The sequence below is a fragment of the Myxocyprinus asiaticus genome, chromosome 9, assembly GCF_019703515.2.
Source record: "Myxocyprinus asiaticus isolate MX2 ecotype Aquarium Trade chromosome 9, UBuf_Myxa_2, whole genome shotgun sequence".
NCBI classification, from domain to species: domain Eukaryota; kingdom Metazoa; phylum Chordata; class Actinopteri; order Cypriniformes; family Catostomidae; genus Myxocyprinus; species Myxocyprinus asiaticus.
Window position 1 is genome coordinate 26,083,889 of NC_059352.1, and position 19,739 is coordinate 26,103,627.

At 37.5% G+C, this 19,739-nt stretch overlaps 1 protein-coding gene across 22 annotated transcripts in view; it reads right to left on the reverse strand.

Annotated features, from left to right (window-relative positions):
• Positions 1-19,739, reverse strand: part of LOC127445611 (disks large homolog 1) — a 234,115-nt gene that overhangs the window by 104,862 nt on the left and 109,514 nt on the right. For 2 of the 22 annotated variants that reach the window (XM_051705784.1, XM_051705782.1), the window contains exon 1: positions 11,380-11,610. The exons of 19 other annotated variants lie outside the window; for them this stretch is intronic. In XM_051705784.1, coding sequence (XP_051561744.1) covers positions 11,380-11,595 — 216 coding nt within the window. In that variant the 5' untranslated portion in view covers positions 11,596-11,610. Of the gene's footprint in view, positions 1-11,363; positions 11,611-19,739 lie in introns of those variants that run through there. One more of the 22 variants, XM_051705788.1, reaches the window with a different exon arrangement.

Sequence of the window (19,739 nt, forward strand, 5' to 3'; positions counted from 1 at the left end):
GGATGAGGGGTTTTGGGTGAACAATCTTTTTAAGGAACCAGAATATGTCAATTCCTTATGATTCTCATCCCTATTAAGCAGTCTGATAAATAAACTCCTAGCTCAACCAATGGCGTAAGTTTGGGGCAGGAATGCCTATTTGTCCTAACAAAGAGCCATGCTAACCAGAGCCAGTTAGCCCCTGCTGGTACATGCCATAACTACACCATTGTTAGGGCAAAAAGTCTATCTATTGAAGGCCATTCAAAAGTTGCCATGCCTTTGACAGTGACATCACAGTTAAGGATAGTCCTTAGATGTGTAACGGCTTATCATAGCACAGAGCATCATGGTACATAAATGTGACTTATGCGCATTGTGGAGGTTTTTAACACATTTTGTTTATTATTATTTAAGCGTTTTTCTATCCAATACATGCAACGTCCTACGCCTACGTTAGGCAGGCAAACAAATGGAAATTGTTTCATTGGCACAAGGTGCTCTAAAATACGATTGCACACTAGCAGCCTCAAGTGTTGTACGATGAGTTCGGCTAAAAGTGAAACCAGGAGCGGGAGAGAGACACGCATTTTCAGCGCGAGGGATCGAATGTCCGTCTGAAGCGCGAAAGTTATCTGCTCTGACAGCACGAGAGATCATTTAAGTTTACAGAGGTTTAATGCAGTAGTGTAGTCTAGGGCATACGCTGGCATATGCCGTATGCCCACCTAACTTTCTTAGGATTTTGCGTATGCCCACCTAAATTAAGTGATGATACGGATGCCCGCCAGAACAACGAGTAGGCTTTTGACTTGGAACTTTTAATCTACTAATGTGATGCCACAGCACCGGTGAGCGAATTGTGTTTTTTATTTTATTTTAAACAGTGTACAGAACTTCTCTCTAAATGTGCAAAGAGCAGCGGGAGGCGGGAGCGCAACTGATATCACTGGCAAGACAGACAGTCAGAACGTTCATTTCACACGTGATTGGATATTTGCTAACCAATCATATTTTCTGTTTCAATACGGGGTGGGACATTTCCAGCATCTAATGCTAATGCACCACCCTGGAGTATCCATAATTTGCGCTGTAAATTGATTTCCCTGCTAAACGTAAATATATACATTTAAATGTAACTTATGCAATTCTAGATAACGTGTTAACGTGAACATTACTACACTCATATTGTTACACCTGCAGCATCTGCTATCTCTCCAGAATGCCGCCAGAGGTCTCCATCTCTGGAATTCTGGCTTTCCCTTCACAAACTACATTTCCCATAATCCCCCACTCAAACCGATTACTCACTGACCTGTTTCATATTAGACTATTTAAGTTCTCTGTTTACCTGCATTCAGTGTGAAGTCTTGTTCTGCCTAGTCTGCAATTCTGAGAGTTATTACCATTCCGGTTCTTCCTGTATTTTTGACTCCTGCCTGTTTATCGTATTTCCCTGCCTGCTTGTGAGTTTTTTGACTTTTTGCCTGTTTATTGGATTACCCCTCTGTCTCTCGGATTTACTTTGTTTGCATTTCTTGGACTGTCTCCTGTGTACCGGACCCTTGCCTTTTTTGTCATTTATCCTTTTATTTGCTACTTTGTACTGTTCATAAGTTTATTATACTGCACATGGATCTTAACACAACTGCCCCGGTGTCTTCGCTACACATTAGCTATACAATGCTTAACAGTTTATTGCCTATTAAGTATGTATTACTTTATTAATTAGAGTAATTATAAAGTATTAACAATTTTCATAGTAGCCTAATGAAAGGAAGATTTCTTAATAACTTCTTAATGAATTCACAGTATGCCCACCTCTTCAGACACTACACCACTGGTTTAATGATAGTGCCATATTAATCTACTATATATATTGCTGAATATTATATATATAATAATGCTATGGGGGAATATAATCCTAATGTCAAATGTCAAGTCTAATTTGATTTCATCAGTAAATTATTATTATTTAACTGGATAAGCATGCAGTTCCATTAAATATGTATTTTTGAAAAGAATATTTAGATGTAATCAGAGAAAATACTATTTTAGAAAAATACCATTTTAATTTAAAATATTTTAAATGTTTGTAATCAGTGACAGTGTGTAAGCAGCATATGTATCTAACATAATTCTGTATTTGCAGTAAAAATAATTATTTGCTAATATTTCCATTTGGTGTCACCATTGCCCTGTTCTGGGCTGTTTTCAGTCCCAGTACATCCCTGATGGATCATGTAGCACTTTTAAGAACAGTACTTTTAGCTACATTTTTAAGGAAACAAATTGTTTTGCATATGTCTATAAGGTAATAATAATAAAACTTCAATCTAACTTTTCTTGATTCAGGCTTAGTTTAAAGAATTGTGAAATGAACCGACCTGAATCGTGAGATGAGTGAGCTGTTACACCCCTTGTAGTCACTAGTGAAGGGCTTAGACTGTGCCCGTTCTTGTTGTGCCATCAGCCAATCAGCGTTATCAGCATGCCAGGGTGTAATTTTTCCTGCAGTTCCAGAGTGTTTAGTGAAATGGCAAAAATAATGACTGTTTCCAAACAGGTTTCCCACACTCCACTCCTCTTTCAAAAAAACATGAAACATGAAAATGTGTGCCATTGGAACTAGTTTGAGGTTGAGTAAAATAGGACAGAATTTTCAATTTTGGGTGAACTATTCTTTTAAACCGGGATATGATAAAGTATTTTAACAACAAATATGACACACATTAGCTTTAAAGATTAGCTAAATTCTGTAGGAAATCCAAATGCACAACTGGAAACAATGACTGCATTGAAAAGGGCATACATGCTACATATCTAAATCACTAGTGATCACAGGGATTGGACGTTAATATAAATTGTAGACAAGAACCTTATATCCCTGATCTGTAGCACCCATAACAAGCCTAATGCGCATCCTTGTGTTGTAAAATCCAATTCAGCACTACTAGTGTTCAGGTTTAGCCAAAGGCTTGACTTAGGCCAACAGCTTATGTTACAAGCTTGCATTACTCCCTGAACAGGCTAATCAATGAAGACTGCTGTTTATAGAGATTGCTAGTGTGCTCTTTCACTGATACAAGAACTTGATAGACATCACATTCCCCTCTGCCCTGCTTCTGTCTTCTCTGAATCTAATTAACATGTTAAAAAACCACTGGGCACTGAATGCTTACACAGTAGAAGACAGAAAGAAAGAGAGGGTATTTGATAACCTTTGGGTATTTATGATCAGTGGTGTGTCCAGACTTTTTTGACTGGGGTTGCCAATGTGAGGCACAGACTCATTCAAGGGCAGTGTTGTGTAATGTTACTTTTAAAAGTAACTCATTTGAATACTGCATTACTCCCTTAAAAACATAACTAAGTTATTTAAAAAGGTACATTAAATGGAAAGTAAAGCGTTACGTTACTTTGCATGACTTTCTCATTAAAAAAATTAGTTAGATTTTTTAATACCTGGAAAAATCTATCTAATAATATTTGCGATTTAAATATTGCTTGCAATACATTTTGTTTCGTCAGGGTACACGGTTATGCTGCATTCCATTCAAGTTGGATGAGGGATATTCGTACTTGATATCTCCGACCATAAATGCATTCCATTCCCTGATTTTCGGAAGATGACGTTTAAGGAAACAAAACTGCAACGCTCCCGTTAGCTTAGCAGGGGTTTGACTCTCATTAGAGATGTCTCCTAGCAACCCAAATGATAAACAATGCTGCAGCACTTCTGGGGCCGGTTGCACCAGCTATACATAAGTTACAACTCAGCCTAGTTGTGGCGTAAATGGGCACTAAGTCACAATTTACACACTACTAAATATTTGAGCGTTGCACCATTAAACTTAGGAAGGACTTAAACCTACGTATAAACTAAATATTTACGGAAGCCTCCGACCAGGAGTAATGGTTGGAATTAAAAAGCGGACTCATATAATGACATCAATGAGCTCATGTTTTGGTTGACAGGCTTTAGTCTTTTTGACATATATGATGATGTTGCATAACATGCGTTTAAATTTATGGGAGAAAACATTATGTTAAAAACGTACTTCTTCAGCATGAACCCAATCTAACGGTGCACTTTCCTGTGTACGCCTCCCGGTGTAAAGTTTCAACATACGAAATAGATATTAAAATGAATAAATGTCTGTTGTTGTATTAGTACTTATTTATTTATTGCTCCTTATTTGTTTTAGATACAGTTATTAAATATTGTTATTTACATAGGCTAAATATACCATTAATTAAACCTTGTTTTATTATGTATCGTATTTCAGTGGGGATATAATTTATTACAGCTGACAGTTACGTGAGCAAACAAGGTTTGAACATCAACTGTAATAAAATCAAATTGAAATTCATGGCTTTTTAACACTTCTGTGTACAAATTTGAAGGCTGTTTATTGGATCAATACAGGTAAACGTCATATTATGTGACTATGCATTACTTCATGGAGAGCTTACGACCTACTAGTTAAGTCCTGCCTTAAGAACAGGTGGTGCAACCAAATTATGCACTGACCTGGTTACAAACTAACTAGTAGTTACTAAGCTCTTAGTGTAAACTTCACGTCCCAACTTACGTGAGACCTTACACACAGCTGGTGCAACCCTACCCTGGTGTACGGTTATCAAAAGAGATTATAATGTTTTATACACCTGTTTCTGCAGGCATTTGTTAAACAAGCTTTAATATCATGTAATGTGGAAACTAACTCATTTATCGATATTACTTAATAAAATGAATGTTTATCACTTACTTTGTATGTCTCCCTGAGAGTCGACATGTTTGTGTGACATCATGCCCCTGCATCTCGGCAAAATCGGAGTTGAGAATTTCTGCATGAGCCTACAAGTTGTAATTCTGACTTGCATTCCATTGCACTTTTCCTAGTAGGAAGTTGTAAAATCCGACTTTCCGAGTTAAATGGAACGCAGCACTAATTTTCAAAACTTGATACGACACTAAATGCTCAAGCAGCCTAATTTACACTTAGAAAACTCCTGATGTTGCTATAACAATACAAAAAGCACTTACCAAATTGCTTGAAGTGAAAATCAGTCCTCTTTTCCTGTTTAATAAATTTAGCAATCACACGGTCATGCAGAACATCTCTGGTTTTTAAATCCATAAGGATCTCTTTCTCAATGGCAATAGCGGCAGTAATGACAGTCGACTCGTCAGCAAGATCTCCTGCTCTTCGCTTAGAAAATAAACTTTTGTGCTTGAAAAGACTGTTAGAGTAGCTGTTTGTGTGAATGACAAGCAATTCCACCTAATAAACAGACAGGTCAGCATGCCAGGGATGATCGCATTTTTAGATGTGATGGCTATGCTTTTATAAGCTGTAAACTGTTATCGTGGTAAACTGGTGGTAATTTGTGCTTGAAAAGACTGTTTGAGTAGCTGTTTGTATAAAAAATAAAAAATAAATATAAAAAATAAAAACAGAATAAGCAGTAACAGCTTCCTGGATGATCGCGTTTGATGTGATGACTGTGCATATATGAGCTGTAAACTTTTTATCACAGTACTTTGGTGACCTTTTGGATGTATGTGTATAAAATAAACTTGTGCTTGAAAAGGCTGTATTATTCAATATTTGTGCGTATATGAATTACAGGCGCTTGTCCAGAGCAGCTGTGTCAGCACGAAAGCCTATTTTTAATCTGGCAGCTTGTAACATAACTGACTGTTGCAGAAACCCAAATGTGTGACACTTCTCTGCGGGGGTGGGGGTGGGGGGGACTAGATATTAACAGTCACAAATTTGTGATAGTACGTATGAAGTTAAAGATGAAGTGTGTCGTTTCTGTATCACTAGGGGCACCAAAAGGAGAAGAAAGGAGAGAAAAAATTATTATAGTTTCCAAACTTACAGAAGCCCACAAAGGCCATAAAAAAGTCAGGATGTCAGACAAACAAGATAGAAAATGTATAATAATGCATGGTCTCTGTGGGCTTCCATATGTTTGGAATCAATCATTTTGGAAACAATCATATGGAAACTTCCATATGTTTGGAAACAATCATTCCATATGTTTTGGAAACAATTTTTTCCAAACAACAATCATGTTTGGAAAAAATGCAATTCCATTTGGTGACAATCATCACTTTGCAATTCCATTTGGTGACACAAGTGGCACAGGAATTCACACTTTTTCCTTAAAGGTGCAGCATGTAAAAATTTTCATGTAATATTCACCTTTTTTTGCCAATGCGTGAACGGCTTGTAACGCAACTTCAAAAATTAGACTTTCCCGGACTTCCTAGGTTGCCTTTTAAAGCCTGTAGCCTGATTTTCATGTGAAGGGAGTGGGTCGGTTTTGCCTGGAAAATCCAAAGGATGTGAGCCTTGCCTCAGTGCTTCTCTTCCACTATTCAACAGCTACAACAAACTGCAACACTAGGTAATGTTATCTTAAAGATGGAATCCAGCAAACGGCCGGCTCCCAGCACAACTCCGACTCCTTAACAAACTCTGAGTAAGCCAAAAAAAAAAAAAAAAAAAGTATCTACTGAATCCCATCTGGCTAAGCGGGAACGTGATCGAGCGAAAACTAGAGTGAACATCGGCAGGGCATTTGATTCCTGGAGGGACCTGCGTTCGGTTTTGGGGATCAAAGCCGACCCTGAATTGGCATTCTTCTTATTGGACAGGTAAGCTTACATAACTGCAAAGCATGTGAAATATAGTGCCATAAGGATTGATCTGTGTAATTTTAGCTAACTTGATCTTGCCTGCTTATATTGACGAATTGCAAGCTACCTTGCTTCGTAACTTTCAAATAATTTCCACGATCTTCTCTTTATACTAAATGTCAGGTATACAGGATAAATTTAAGCAAATACGCTGGTTTCTTGATTGTAGTACAACATATGACATACACAACATTCAATAGTGCAACATAACAGTACAGTGCAACAGTAAACTGTCTGGTATAGTTCGGTAGTATGTAGCTGTATGTGTGTATCAGTATGCTATGTTAGCTGATAAGTAGTTTTAGTTTAGTCTCAATGTTTGAAGTAAAACAATCATAACTGTGTAATTTTAATTATGCTACCTCATCTGTCAGCATGATGCCAGTGAATCACGTTCAGTCTCTTTGTACGTTAAGTCATTGTTTTGGCCGATGCTCACTCGCTCACGTCCCAATGGAGTGTGTGTACGATGCACGAGCACGAGCAACATGTAGCTGGTTGCAGTTCACTTAACGGCCACAGGTGCCATTAATAACAAGGGTTTCTGAATCTTACATTCCACTGGTTTCTATATGAGTAGTGCTGACCCAGTATTTAAGTTCCAGTAACCAGAGTCACATTTATGCACTTGTACAACACACTTCACCTCAATCCAGTCGAGAGGATCTGTCACTGCAAACGATCTACAACACATTTTTGTGGATTAAAGCATCAGATTAATGGCAAATTATCAATTAATGAGCACTCAATTCACTTTTCCCTCAGCAAACACACCTCTAATGTGTTCTCCCATACAAACAACAGCAAGAGGATGTGCTGAAACAGGATCTGTATTGTCTTAAATGAGGAAGCAAAATGTTCATTCCTGTTGCCATGATTCATTATGGAGAATGTCTCCTACACACACACAGCCCACAGATCTCTCTCTCTCCTCCACCTCCCCCGGCCATCACGAACACAGGAGTGCTCAATCTCTTCAGTTTAAAGATACTCGTCAGCCTTAGAAGAAATTTTAATCTACAACATTGCTAAAGCTATAAACTACACCAGGAAGGAGGGTCCCTCTCTGTTGTCTCAGCTCAAGTAATAGGGTTAATGGGCAGGGTCACGGAGGGCGATTGGGTGGCAATTACAATGGTGACTGATGAAGCTATAACTAGTTCATCTGCTGTTTACCCAAGAGCTAAAGTTCCACCTACACACCATCCCTGTTGAAAGAGACGCTGTCATAGAAAGCTCTATGCTTAACAGATATGAGAAATGTATAAACAAGTGGTGCCACATGATGAAATGTCCTTGCTTTACAATTGCTATGGCAATGCCATGGCAACAGTGGAAGCTGCAGCGAAACCTGCCTTTTGCAGGATGCAAGGCTATGCATACTCTTAGGATGACTGCAGCTCTACAGATCTTAAACTGGTTCTTTCTTGAATTAACAATAGCAATTTCACAAACTATGCTGGGATTTTAGCTGTATTTTTGAGGTATACAACTATACTTGTCTTTGATTAGGGTAGTATCACTCATAAACATGCCAACAATAAGAGTTCCCATGACTGGCTATCTAACTGCTAATGTGATTATTAATTAATTCACTAGCTAATTCCACCTGTGCCACACACACACTGAGGTGCAGTAGTAAATGCTTTGGGAGAACTGTCTGACATCTTGGTAGGTGGATGTATGGAGCACGGCATATCATTGCAGCGATGCCTTTACCAGAAATAGATCAACAGAAACTGGTATTGTAGAACAGGGACAAATCTTACAGATGTGCTGCACATGGTACACATAAACACACATGCACAAGACAAAGAGCATGATGACATCCTGTAAACTAGATACAAAAAGGCTAAAGAGCCAGAGGCATTACTCAATCACAATTTATTTTCCATGGTACTTCAAATCCTTTCCTTACTTGAATTTAATGATAACTAGGCAGCCCAGAATTGGATGCATTGCAACAAAAACACATGCTTCACAGGAAATAAGGGAAAGTATTTTCCACCAGATACCATACTCTTCCTGTCTCTGAAAGCTTTTTAGAGTGGAAACAAACAAAAAAAAAACAAAACAAAACAAAAAAAAAAGGTCCCACTTATTATTAGGTGTCTTAAAAGCAATAGTTTACCCAAAACTGAAAACTCTGTGTTTATGTGAGAACTTAAGCTGAGCAACCATTGTCAAGATTTCTGCTGAGAAATGACAAACATGTTGTGTGGTTTATCACCAAAACTTATCATTTGCCTTGGAATATGATGCACATGGACCACTTTTATGATACTTTTGGGTCCTTTCTTAAGCTTTATAGTGAGGCACTATCCACTGCCATTGTTTGAAATTCATTAAAGCATCTGTTTTTGTGTACCAAATAATGAAGAAATGCCATATGGGTTGAAACGACATGAGAGTGAGTAAATTATGACAGAATTTTCAATTTGATGTGAATCATTGTTTTAACTACTATGTACTTTCATTAAGTATTTCATTCAATGCATTTTTTGTGTACATATACTGCAAAAAGTCTTGTGATATTCGCATACTCAATACTCTTACACGGTTTATTTAGGGCCCCCTAACAATAACCCTTACTCTTAACCCCTAACCTTTGTAGCAGCAGAACATCACTTATCTACGTAATAAGTACATCATATCAAATGCTTCATTTATAAAAAGTACAAAGTAATTAAGACAAATAATATAAAGTAGGACTAAAAAATTATTCAATTATTTAGCTGTCTACCCGTTTAAACATTTCCCTCCTCAAGTTTAAGATGAGTTTCATACTCATGAATTATTTTTTATTCAAACCACAGAATTACATGTATGCACTTTTTCATTAGGTGATACATGGCTTTAAATAGGCTGTAAATCTTACAGACAATGGCTTCATATTACCTTGGAGTCTTAACAATAATACTCCTCCCTTTGTGAGATCAAGGCTAAGCCAAAAGTCTGTTTTTATCTTATGAGGTACTTGTCATTTGATACATACAGCTGTAACCTATAAATATGGTTAACATTGATTGAAGGTACCGCACATCATGCAAATGACAAGCTATATTTTTTTTACACTAAGAAAGATTGATACGTTCTAGACTTCCAGACAGACCGAAAGGCTACACCTCTAACGTGACAATCTTAAAATGCAATGTTAAGTGAAGTGAATATATATTGATGATTACATTATGCTAACAGCATCAAAAATATCAGATGGATCACTGACTGCAAACTTGTGGCTGTGTTTAACATCTTTTAAGAAAGCAAGCTGTATCTGCAAGGGCACGTTTCTGTAAGGCTTTCAGTGATCATCAAAATGCCTTTAAATTTAAGAGTTGCATTGACCTCGTTTTAAACATTTAAAACCTTTGACCTCTTCAATGCATGGTGGCTTGTTGCTTTTCATATGGTAAAGTATGTAAGGGAGGTATAACAGAATCAGTGTGGCAAGAATTAATGTCATTTAGTTTCAAATAAAATTATTTGTTTGTCTACTGATGATTAAAGTGGTTTTACTGATACCCAATGTAAAATCCCAAATTTGTCAAACTGTTATAAATTTGCAATAACTTGCATATATTAACTAACCATGTTGGTAGCATCCATTTGTTAGCAGTTCAGTACTGTTCATGGACTACTGTTAAGGACTGTTGCACAGTTATTCAATCCACAAATCCCTAATCAGGAGCTGAAAAGTTTACCAAACACATAACTACAGAAATGTTTTCTGCCCACATGTTTCATAGAAGAAAGATTTGGAAAAACATGAGCTAAATCACATCAGGTAAATCAGTAAATTTAATTTTGGAGTGGATTATCCATTTAATGTTTCCACCTCTACTCCCACTGTATCTTTATAAAAGCACATGTTGTGTTATATTGTATAGGTGTCCTTGGCAAGAATTATTGGTTTGGCCTTTTAAAAGCATTCATGAAAAATAAATGAAGTTATCACAAAGTGGTAACAAAGTCAATGGCAGGAATAAAAGAACAGACCATAAAGCCCTTTGTTGGAGCGTCTATTAGTCCAGCTTTCATTTCGGGACATTAGACATCCAACACAATGAGTGACCGTTTGTCCTTGGGTTCAGAACCAGCCTACCTGACCAAATGCTTTTTGATATGCTTCCTCTGGTCATTCACGGCCAGAGAGGAGGGGCAGATCACTTCATATGACTAGATACAAGAGGGCTATCATTCACCTACTGAGTGCTTTCCTCTTCCAATGGGAAGCAGATACTTAAAATGTCCAGTACGATTATGTATTGTAACTCTCAATTAAATGGACCTCAGAACGCTTGAAAAAATGCTGCCAATTCCGTAACTTGAAGCAAATGTAATTCATAATTCCCATAAGTGGCTTTTTACTGGCACTTGTTTATACAAAGCAAAGTCATGCCGAAAGATGGATGCACCAAATCTGAATATCGATTCATGTAATTGATGTAAAATATGTAATTGTCCAACAACAATATGCAAACACGAAAGAACAATCTAAGCACATAAACACCACTCACATCATTTTTCATTCCAGTCTAGAAGACCCAACCAAATCAAACCTTTTCTACTGAATGACTAAAACATGCAGTAAAATGTGTTCATGCTAGCTTACAATGGGGACTTCCCACATTTTGCTGAAGTGTAAATTGATCCCATGCAGCAGGTATACTGTGACTAAGAGTTACCTGGCTCGCTCCTACTGTGATGCAGTCGCTGAAGGCACCGCGTCGCGTGAAAAAGGCCACCAGCTGCTGCCAGCGAGAGGAAGACGAAGGCAGTTCTTCACTGGAGCTATGCTTGGCCCACTGCCTCTGTTTGGACCCTGGTGCGGCATGGCCGGATCCGGCATTGGCCCGACCACCTCGTGGGTACAGTGTGTTGTTACCGAAGATGTAGTTCATCACAGCCCTTGGGGCCAGGAGAGAGTGGCAACAGTGCCGAGGCAGTTCGGAAAAAGTGGAAGTGTGGCAGTTGTGTGAGGGAGCACCTGGATAAGGTTACAGCATCCTCTCCCAAATGTAACGACAGAACAATGCAAGTGTAAATTTAAAGCCGACAGCCCAAAATCCATCCATTGGCCGACTCGCAACCTTCCTGTCCTCACCAACTTGAAGATCATGTGTGCAGTAGTCTCATGCTTGAAGGTGGAGTGGGCAGTAAGAAGGGAGGAGGTGATCGAGCTGCCTATGAGCAAAGCACACTTCTCTGGGCTCTGACTTGGGCTCCAGACGAGCAGAGACTGGAGAGAGGATCAATGAAGGAGTGGGTAGCTCTCTGTGCATGGGGGAGAACCTAAGAGCCTGGAGAGGCAGGAAATGGGTTCAATTAACTGGCAAGTGTTGCAGTCGAAAGCCCACAGTTCTCAAGGGATTCTTAATCTAAATGGACTGGGGCTACAAGATCATCCACAAGCAGGTATCAATCACATCACTTCCTTAAAAGCAAAAGAAAGCCTTCCACTGCAGATTAAATATAGATGCCGGCATTCAGGGTGGTACCCTGACGAAAAAGAAACGATTGATGTTGTTGTGGTCCTTTTCCTCCAAGGCATGGCCATGCCGAGAGGACGCCAGTTCTATGGCTGATTATTAGAGCCAGCCAAGTCACGCCACAAAACTATTTCAGCAACGCTATTGATTTTTCCTCCTCTTGCACTTTAGGCTAAAAGCTTCATTGTTTGAAAAGATATGATTACCTAATTATTATAAAACTTTGTGCTAGCAAACATACTCACGGCTCTGAACATGAGAGAGAGAGAGTACAAGATCCAGTGAGATCCAGATGTAAAGGAAATTCCAAGAAGAGAGCGTGCAGTACACATTCATAGGAAGCCGATTCCATGCTGTCTGGATGCTCCTTCTGACACAGATCGGTTTGCACACACTGCGGTCGCTTTCCACACACATATGATTCAGTGAGGGGGAGACAAAAGGCTGTGCCTTCACAAGCAGAAAAAAAGAGAAAGCAAATTCAAAAATAACCACGTCTTTGTTAAAAAGACTAGAATTCCTGCAGATCTCCACCACAGCAATGCTCTGCAGTCAAAGCTATTGACGGCAGCTCTGTGCTGGTAAAAACTATCCAAGGTGTGCCACAGGTGTCAAATGAGGTAACAGACATTGTCACAGCTTGTGCCTCTATTCCCCCAGGACCAAAACCATGGCAACAGCATCCGCATCAAATAAAGCAAGCCACCCCACAGAGCCTGAGCCCTGCCTTCTCCTCCACCTAAATAGCTTATATTCACAGTGCTTTAATAGAAATTAAAGAACCACATATGATGGGCACATTACTGCACAGCATCTGATCGAAGATACTGGCAACAGGCTTCAGAGCTACTGGCAATTTTCAAGGAGGAAGAGAAAAACAAACAAAAGCATGACAGCTTTATTTGGCAATGGGAAAAAACTGCACTAAACAGGCGACCAAAAATGGAGAAATTACAATTTATGAAACCACAGGGCATTATTTTTTTGAACAGTTACTTAAATAATAAAAAAAAAAAATATTTAAAAATGCTTTTATATTCTAAATTTTAAATTATTATTCATTTATTCTGCAGATCTATGATCACAACAACAGCTCTATTTTAAGTCCATGCAAACAAAACCATGACATTAGTAACAGAAAATAATGGCACTAAATCTGCATCTAAAATTATTTCTAAAAATGTATAAATAAAATATATTTATATATTTATAAAAATTGTAAAAAAATAAAAAATAATACTAAAATACTAATTTCTTTGCATTCAGCAGATGTAAACAACAGCTCAACTTGTAAGTCCATGCATCCCAAAGACTACACGTTACATTGGAACAGATCACTGCCTTGAGACAATGCCTCAGGACATGCTTCCCAGCATTCTCATTTAAATCTGACCTTCTAAATGTTGGTGTATCAATAATTCATCAGCAATTACATAAAAACACTGTGTGTTTATTTTGGAGTGTTGCTGTGGATCCCTCACCATGGTTTACCAATTCAATGGACATCTTGAAAATCCAGACCCCAATGTCATGTCAGCTTAAAACCACCGTTTATACTCGTGCAGAGCTAAATAACTCTTGACAAGTCACTGTCATGAGGAGTTTCACAAAAGTGCTGTGGGTGCTGTTCCATTTCTACAAAGTTTAGCACTAATGACACCAGATTATTCACCCATCCAATTAGTCCCCTTTATCAAAATTACAGAATTGGACCGAGCCTGACAATTAAACTATTGAGTGAATGAGTTTATCCAAAACTTACTTTAACACTGCTCACTCTTGACTTGTTTGCACTGCAGTAAGGCAAATCATATTTTGGAAACTTTTCATCACCATTATTGGCTCCCTTTCAATGAATACGTTTTAGGACTTAAATTGAATTAGCCACACCCTACAGGATGCTTAATTTGAATTTGAAATGGAATGACAGAAAGTTCACTTTACTGAATTGTAATCTCAACACAATTGAGGAATAATTATTCCAAAACAAGTTTTGTCACACATAATAATTCTATGATTAATTTTGACTAACCATATATATTTATTTTCTGATATATGGAACATATTGTTGTTAGCTTATTAGGGGCCAATGCTGTGGCACCTATAGTTTTTGTTGGTTTTCTTATTATTATTAGGGGCCAAGCACTTAATTAGTTAGCATGCTAGCCAACGCATTTGTAAGGCTATTTGATTAAAATGCTATCTGTAGACAACATTAGATTAGCATGCTAATCAGCTTGCATGCTAATCAGTTAGCATTCTAACCAGCGCATTTGTTAGGCTATTTGATCACAATGCTATCCATAGGCAACATTAGCTTAACATGCTAATCAACTAGCATGCTAATCAGTTAGCATTTTCCATATCAGCCATATAGTCTCTCCGCTACATTGAATTTTATATATAAAAAAGTGATAAATCTTTACGAAAATTGGTATGCATCATCAAGATAATGTCCTGAGGATAACTGAGAAGTTTCGAGACAGCACCACCTATAGTTCAAAAGATAACCTACCCTTTTTTGCTGACTTTAACCTAAGGAAGACTCTTTTCCAATAAGTAGACATGTCAACTGTGTAGTTCAGTGTGTTAAAGCATTGGTTTATAGTTCAGAAGGTTGTGGGTTTGAATCTTCACTTCTACAAGTCATTCTGTAAACAGTTCTGGTGATTTTTATATCAGCTTAATGAATGGTTGCTGGGCTGTTCCACAATCAAATTCTGAATTTGATCTCTGTTGAGAAGTTACATGAATACAGTCGATCATACTGACTGTTGTGTTTGGCTGTAAAAAAAAAATCTTAGCATAGTACGTTCCTTTTGGTGACTGTTAGCCTAGCAACTGAGTGGAGCAGTGGTTAGAGCCATGAAATGTCAAATAGAAAGTACCCTGTTTGATCCCTACCTCAGCAAGTCATTGCATTAGAAATGTGTGTAGTATTGGAGATTTTTGTATTGTGCTTACTCAATGGAGGCTGGACTTTTCCTAAATCAAATATTGATTTGCATCTTTGTTGAAAAGTTACATGAATATAAAGTTGACCATGGCAACAGCTGTGCTCGGCTGTGATTCATCTCGTGGCTGTGTACTGCAGTGGCTTGCACACTGAACTGTGGAATCGAAAGTCATGGGTTCAAATCCATCCAGGGACAATGGAATCTGTGCTTGCTCTGTGAGATCTTTGGGTTGTGCAGTGGTTTCTATGCTGGTGCTTGTCCCTGTAATTGTTGTTTGCAACTATATTTTTTATTATTATTCCCCAGTGGGAGTCTATGGCAGCCCTATGAACACTACATTGGAAAATGATGAACACTGGCACATTGATAGGGGTGGGAATGAATAGCCCCCACACCAAATTTGAGGTCTCTGGGACATATTCTATAGCGCCACCACCATGTCAAAAATTTAATTTTCTTTGGGCGTATCTTTTGAACCATTTGTCCTAGAGACATAATTATTTTTTGTCTGATTACTGTCCTCCTGATGATTCAAATGGACCCCTTACATTAAAACTCCGCCCATTACAGTGGCCACTATCTTGGATTATGGTGTTTACAGTTTAAAGTTTTCACACCCTTCAGACTTCTGGTCTGATTTTCCCAAACAATGGCTCAAAATAATCTCCAGACCGAGCCACACAGAAATGCCTGTTCAGAATTTAGATTTTAGCTTTTGTTTAAAAGTTACGGGGACGATTCCCCTGACGTAGCCGTATGAGTCGAACTGCTGGGTTCATATTTCGGTCAAGTATTCTATAACGATGCTGGCAGTGCTGGCAATGACGATGCCGTGAGAACCCAAGTGCAATTTATTAAATAAACGTGAAATCCAAAACCCTAACTACATGTGAACTAAACTAAACATAAACATGAACATGACTTGACTAGACTTAAACATGGCTTGACATAAATGTGGCATGACTTAAACATCTACAATCATATTCAATACTTGACAAAAGACAATGGTGAACATGAGGGCTTAAATACAAGACATGGGAGAACATAAACCAATGAACAAACAGAACTGTAACGAGATAATTAAACAATAAACCAATGAAAACATGACACATGAACATGGAGGGAAAACATGAAATCAAATGACAAGGGAACAGGACCAAAACTTTTCAAAATAAAAGACATGAATCAACAAAATACACATGACAATGTTTATGTGGTAACACTTGACTCATTACTTATGGGTTACCAAAATTATTTTAAAAAGACCTCCAGCAATATCAAACCTGCCGAAGTTAATAATTTGTAATGAACAGAAGTGATATCCTAAGGAACACACAGGTTGGGCACATACATCCCTATATTTCTGTAAGGTAAGATGACTATGATATTCTACCAGAAACTGTAGCCATGATTTAGAGAGCTGTTATGTTCATAAATTAATTCCAGCAAAGAACATACATGAGGCGCATAGTTCTCAGTGAGGAAAATCAAATTCAGTAATTATTGATTACCTAACAGTGAACTACCTCAGTCATCTGTTCGCTATTACTTACTGATTATTTAATTGTGTTTCCATATTAGTTTATTGTAGTAACTAAAGTGTTAATGTAGTACTACTCATTTGTCCTGCATTAATTTCTGCATAGTTACCTATTAATGACGGACCATTATTATAAAGTGTTACCCCGGTCTGTTCTTTCTTTCTGTTGTATTTGATATCAGCCATATCGGCTCTCCACCATTTTGAACCTTTTTTTTTTCAAACATGCTGTCTCTCAGCTTGGTAAGTCTCTTTAGCACCTGTGGAACTTTTCTGTTTCTGTCACTTTTTGGTGACTTGTGCAGTAGTGTGTGGTTGCTTTGTATGTTGTATTCATGCAATGTGTTGTGCTTACCATGGTGTAATGCTTGCCACATTGGAGATTTTTGAATTCTGTTTACTGAATGGTTGCTGGGCTTTTCCCCAAGCAAATTTTGGAATTTCCAGCACAAGCTGGATGTGCTTGGGTGGGGGGGGGGCAACTGTATTATACCTTAAATGTCCCCTGTACACATATGAAACACAATTTGCTGTTTTAGTATTTGTGGACATACAATCTTTAAAAGACAACCAAAGATTTTGAGTAAAAATTTAACATTTTTAATTTTAAAATATATAAACAAACAAGCTCATGACAAATGTTTCATTAAGTCAATAAACCCTACCATTCTGGTTTTATCTTCAAACTTTAAGCCATTTTGCCATGCTGTTCTTTAGAATGACTAATGCAGTAAAATTCTTGGGTAAAATGAATAATAGGCTACATCATACAGATTTTAGATTAGAATTTAAGCGGTAGGCTATAATCAGCATGTACAGGTCTTGTAAATGGTCACCATTTCCTTTAAGATTCTTTTAAGAATTTTTAAACACAATTTTAAATTCACTAGTTCACTTTAAATGGTCCAGTGTAAGAAGTTTTTAAATGTATGTATCTATCTCAATTACTAGGAGTTTAAAAAAGTTACATGCATCGTAATTATACGTGACCAATAAGATGGCTTTAATGTGTTTTTTTTAATCATTATTATGTCTGATTGTGTCTATGCGCATTCCTTTTTGAGCGCGCTTGGTGTGCGCCTCATATTAGAGAATACTGTTGCTAATATTAATCTCAATTCTCCATTATTGAGCACACATGTGCCTCTCCCTTGTGGTTTTTTAGTATTTGATTGATAAATGGTGTTTATAAAGAGGATGTTGTATTATCTTCCCTGTAAACTATTTAGTGCTGCTCTTGCATTTTGTTTGCAAACAACCGTGCAACTTTGTTCTCTCTCTCCCGGTGAGTTGCATGTTTGCTTTTTATTCTTGCGCCTGTACCCAACAGTACCAATATTAATTTGTATATATTATTAGGTTGAAGTGCATTGATGTGGTGAGCTTAGTGTATGGTAGGAGCCTTTCTCACTGAAGGTAAGGTATTTATTTGGACTTTAGTGGGGTGGTTTATAAGGGTTCTAATTTGTTTTTAAGCATATTTATAATACATTTTCCATTGCAGGTGCGGTGTGGCCCTGAATAACGCTAGCTGCTGTTTCTTCATACCAGTTTCTTCACATCTGTTCCAGCATGCTGTTTCATTAGAGTCATTTCATTGTTTGTTTTGCCAAATTTGTTGCACTACATTTATCTTAGTTTCTGCATTGTTCAGTGCAAAACATAAATTTAAAGACAGTGGGACAAAATACTTCATTATAAATAACATAAGTATGTACTGTATGTTCCAGAAATGAAAACCTGACAGATACACAATGTTTTTTTTTAATATATATATAATGAATGCTTGGCAAATAAGAGTGATCTCTACATCCAAAGATATTAAACTAACACTGAACTTCTACCTTATCTCCAGAAGCTGTTGGCTCATTATTCATTTATTCGGTTTCACCTACCCGCACTCTCTGGAGCTTACAATTTTACAACGGTATCATTAGCACAATTAGGTTAAAGAATATATGACTATATCATACAGGCATAAAACACTGAACTCAAACAATCAACACTTGTTGTAGCTGGAGAATTATGTCTAAAAATGCTCTGATGGGCTTTCATTGACTAGTGCTTGTAAGGGACCGTCTGAAAATTCAACCCACAGCACTAAAACTTCTGAGGTGTCCAAGTATTCATTCATTCATTCATTCAATTAAAGTTATGTGTGGCCGAGGGCTCGTCTGGGGAGAGAGGAAGCGGTAAAGTTTTTCACCTGAGATGAATTGCTGGTAATTGCTGTTTCTATGTTCGCATTGAGAGATAGTGGAAATAAAAAGGTGCCCAGTCCATAGAATGCTTGAGAGAGAAAAAGATGCCGCAAAGCTGTGTGTGTGCACGTGTGAATGGGAGAGACACCTGAAGCTATTTGTGTGTTGGCCAATGCCGTATTTGTTTTATCCTTTGAAGCTTCACTGTTATGTCTGATGTAAACGTATTTATGTTGATGAGAATAAAGAGTGACATACCCGAGTTGGAATCGCCGTCTCCCGCTTCCTCATTCATTGAACCTTGTTACAAACCATAAGTGAATATTTAATAAACATTTAAATTAAATTAAACTTTACCCTGCTAAATATTATTATGTATTCATAATGCATTGATATTTTGTTTAAATATAATTTGTTTGGCCTATTTATTATGATGTGGGGCAACTGAACTGGAAAATGAGAATACCACTCTTAACATACTTCTACACCAATTTAGGGGGCTACTGGGGGGGCAGGCCTATTGACACAGGGGCCAGGGTTGGGGAGTAATGAAATACATGTAACGGGATTACGTATTTAAAATACAAAATATAAGTAACTGTATTCCACTACAGTTACAATTTAAATCATTGGTATTTAGAATAGTTACATTCAAAAATAATTTTGATTACTGAAGAGATTACTTTACATTTTATTGTCATATGTTTCATTTAATATTTATTCCTTTCAGATGGAAAACATTTATACATATAAATGATGCGATCCAAAGTGCATTTGAACAGTGGTGAAACACTTTCTTATGATGTGATACAGTCATACGAGCTGACAGAGAATTAAGTATGAAGTAAGTTTGGAGCA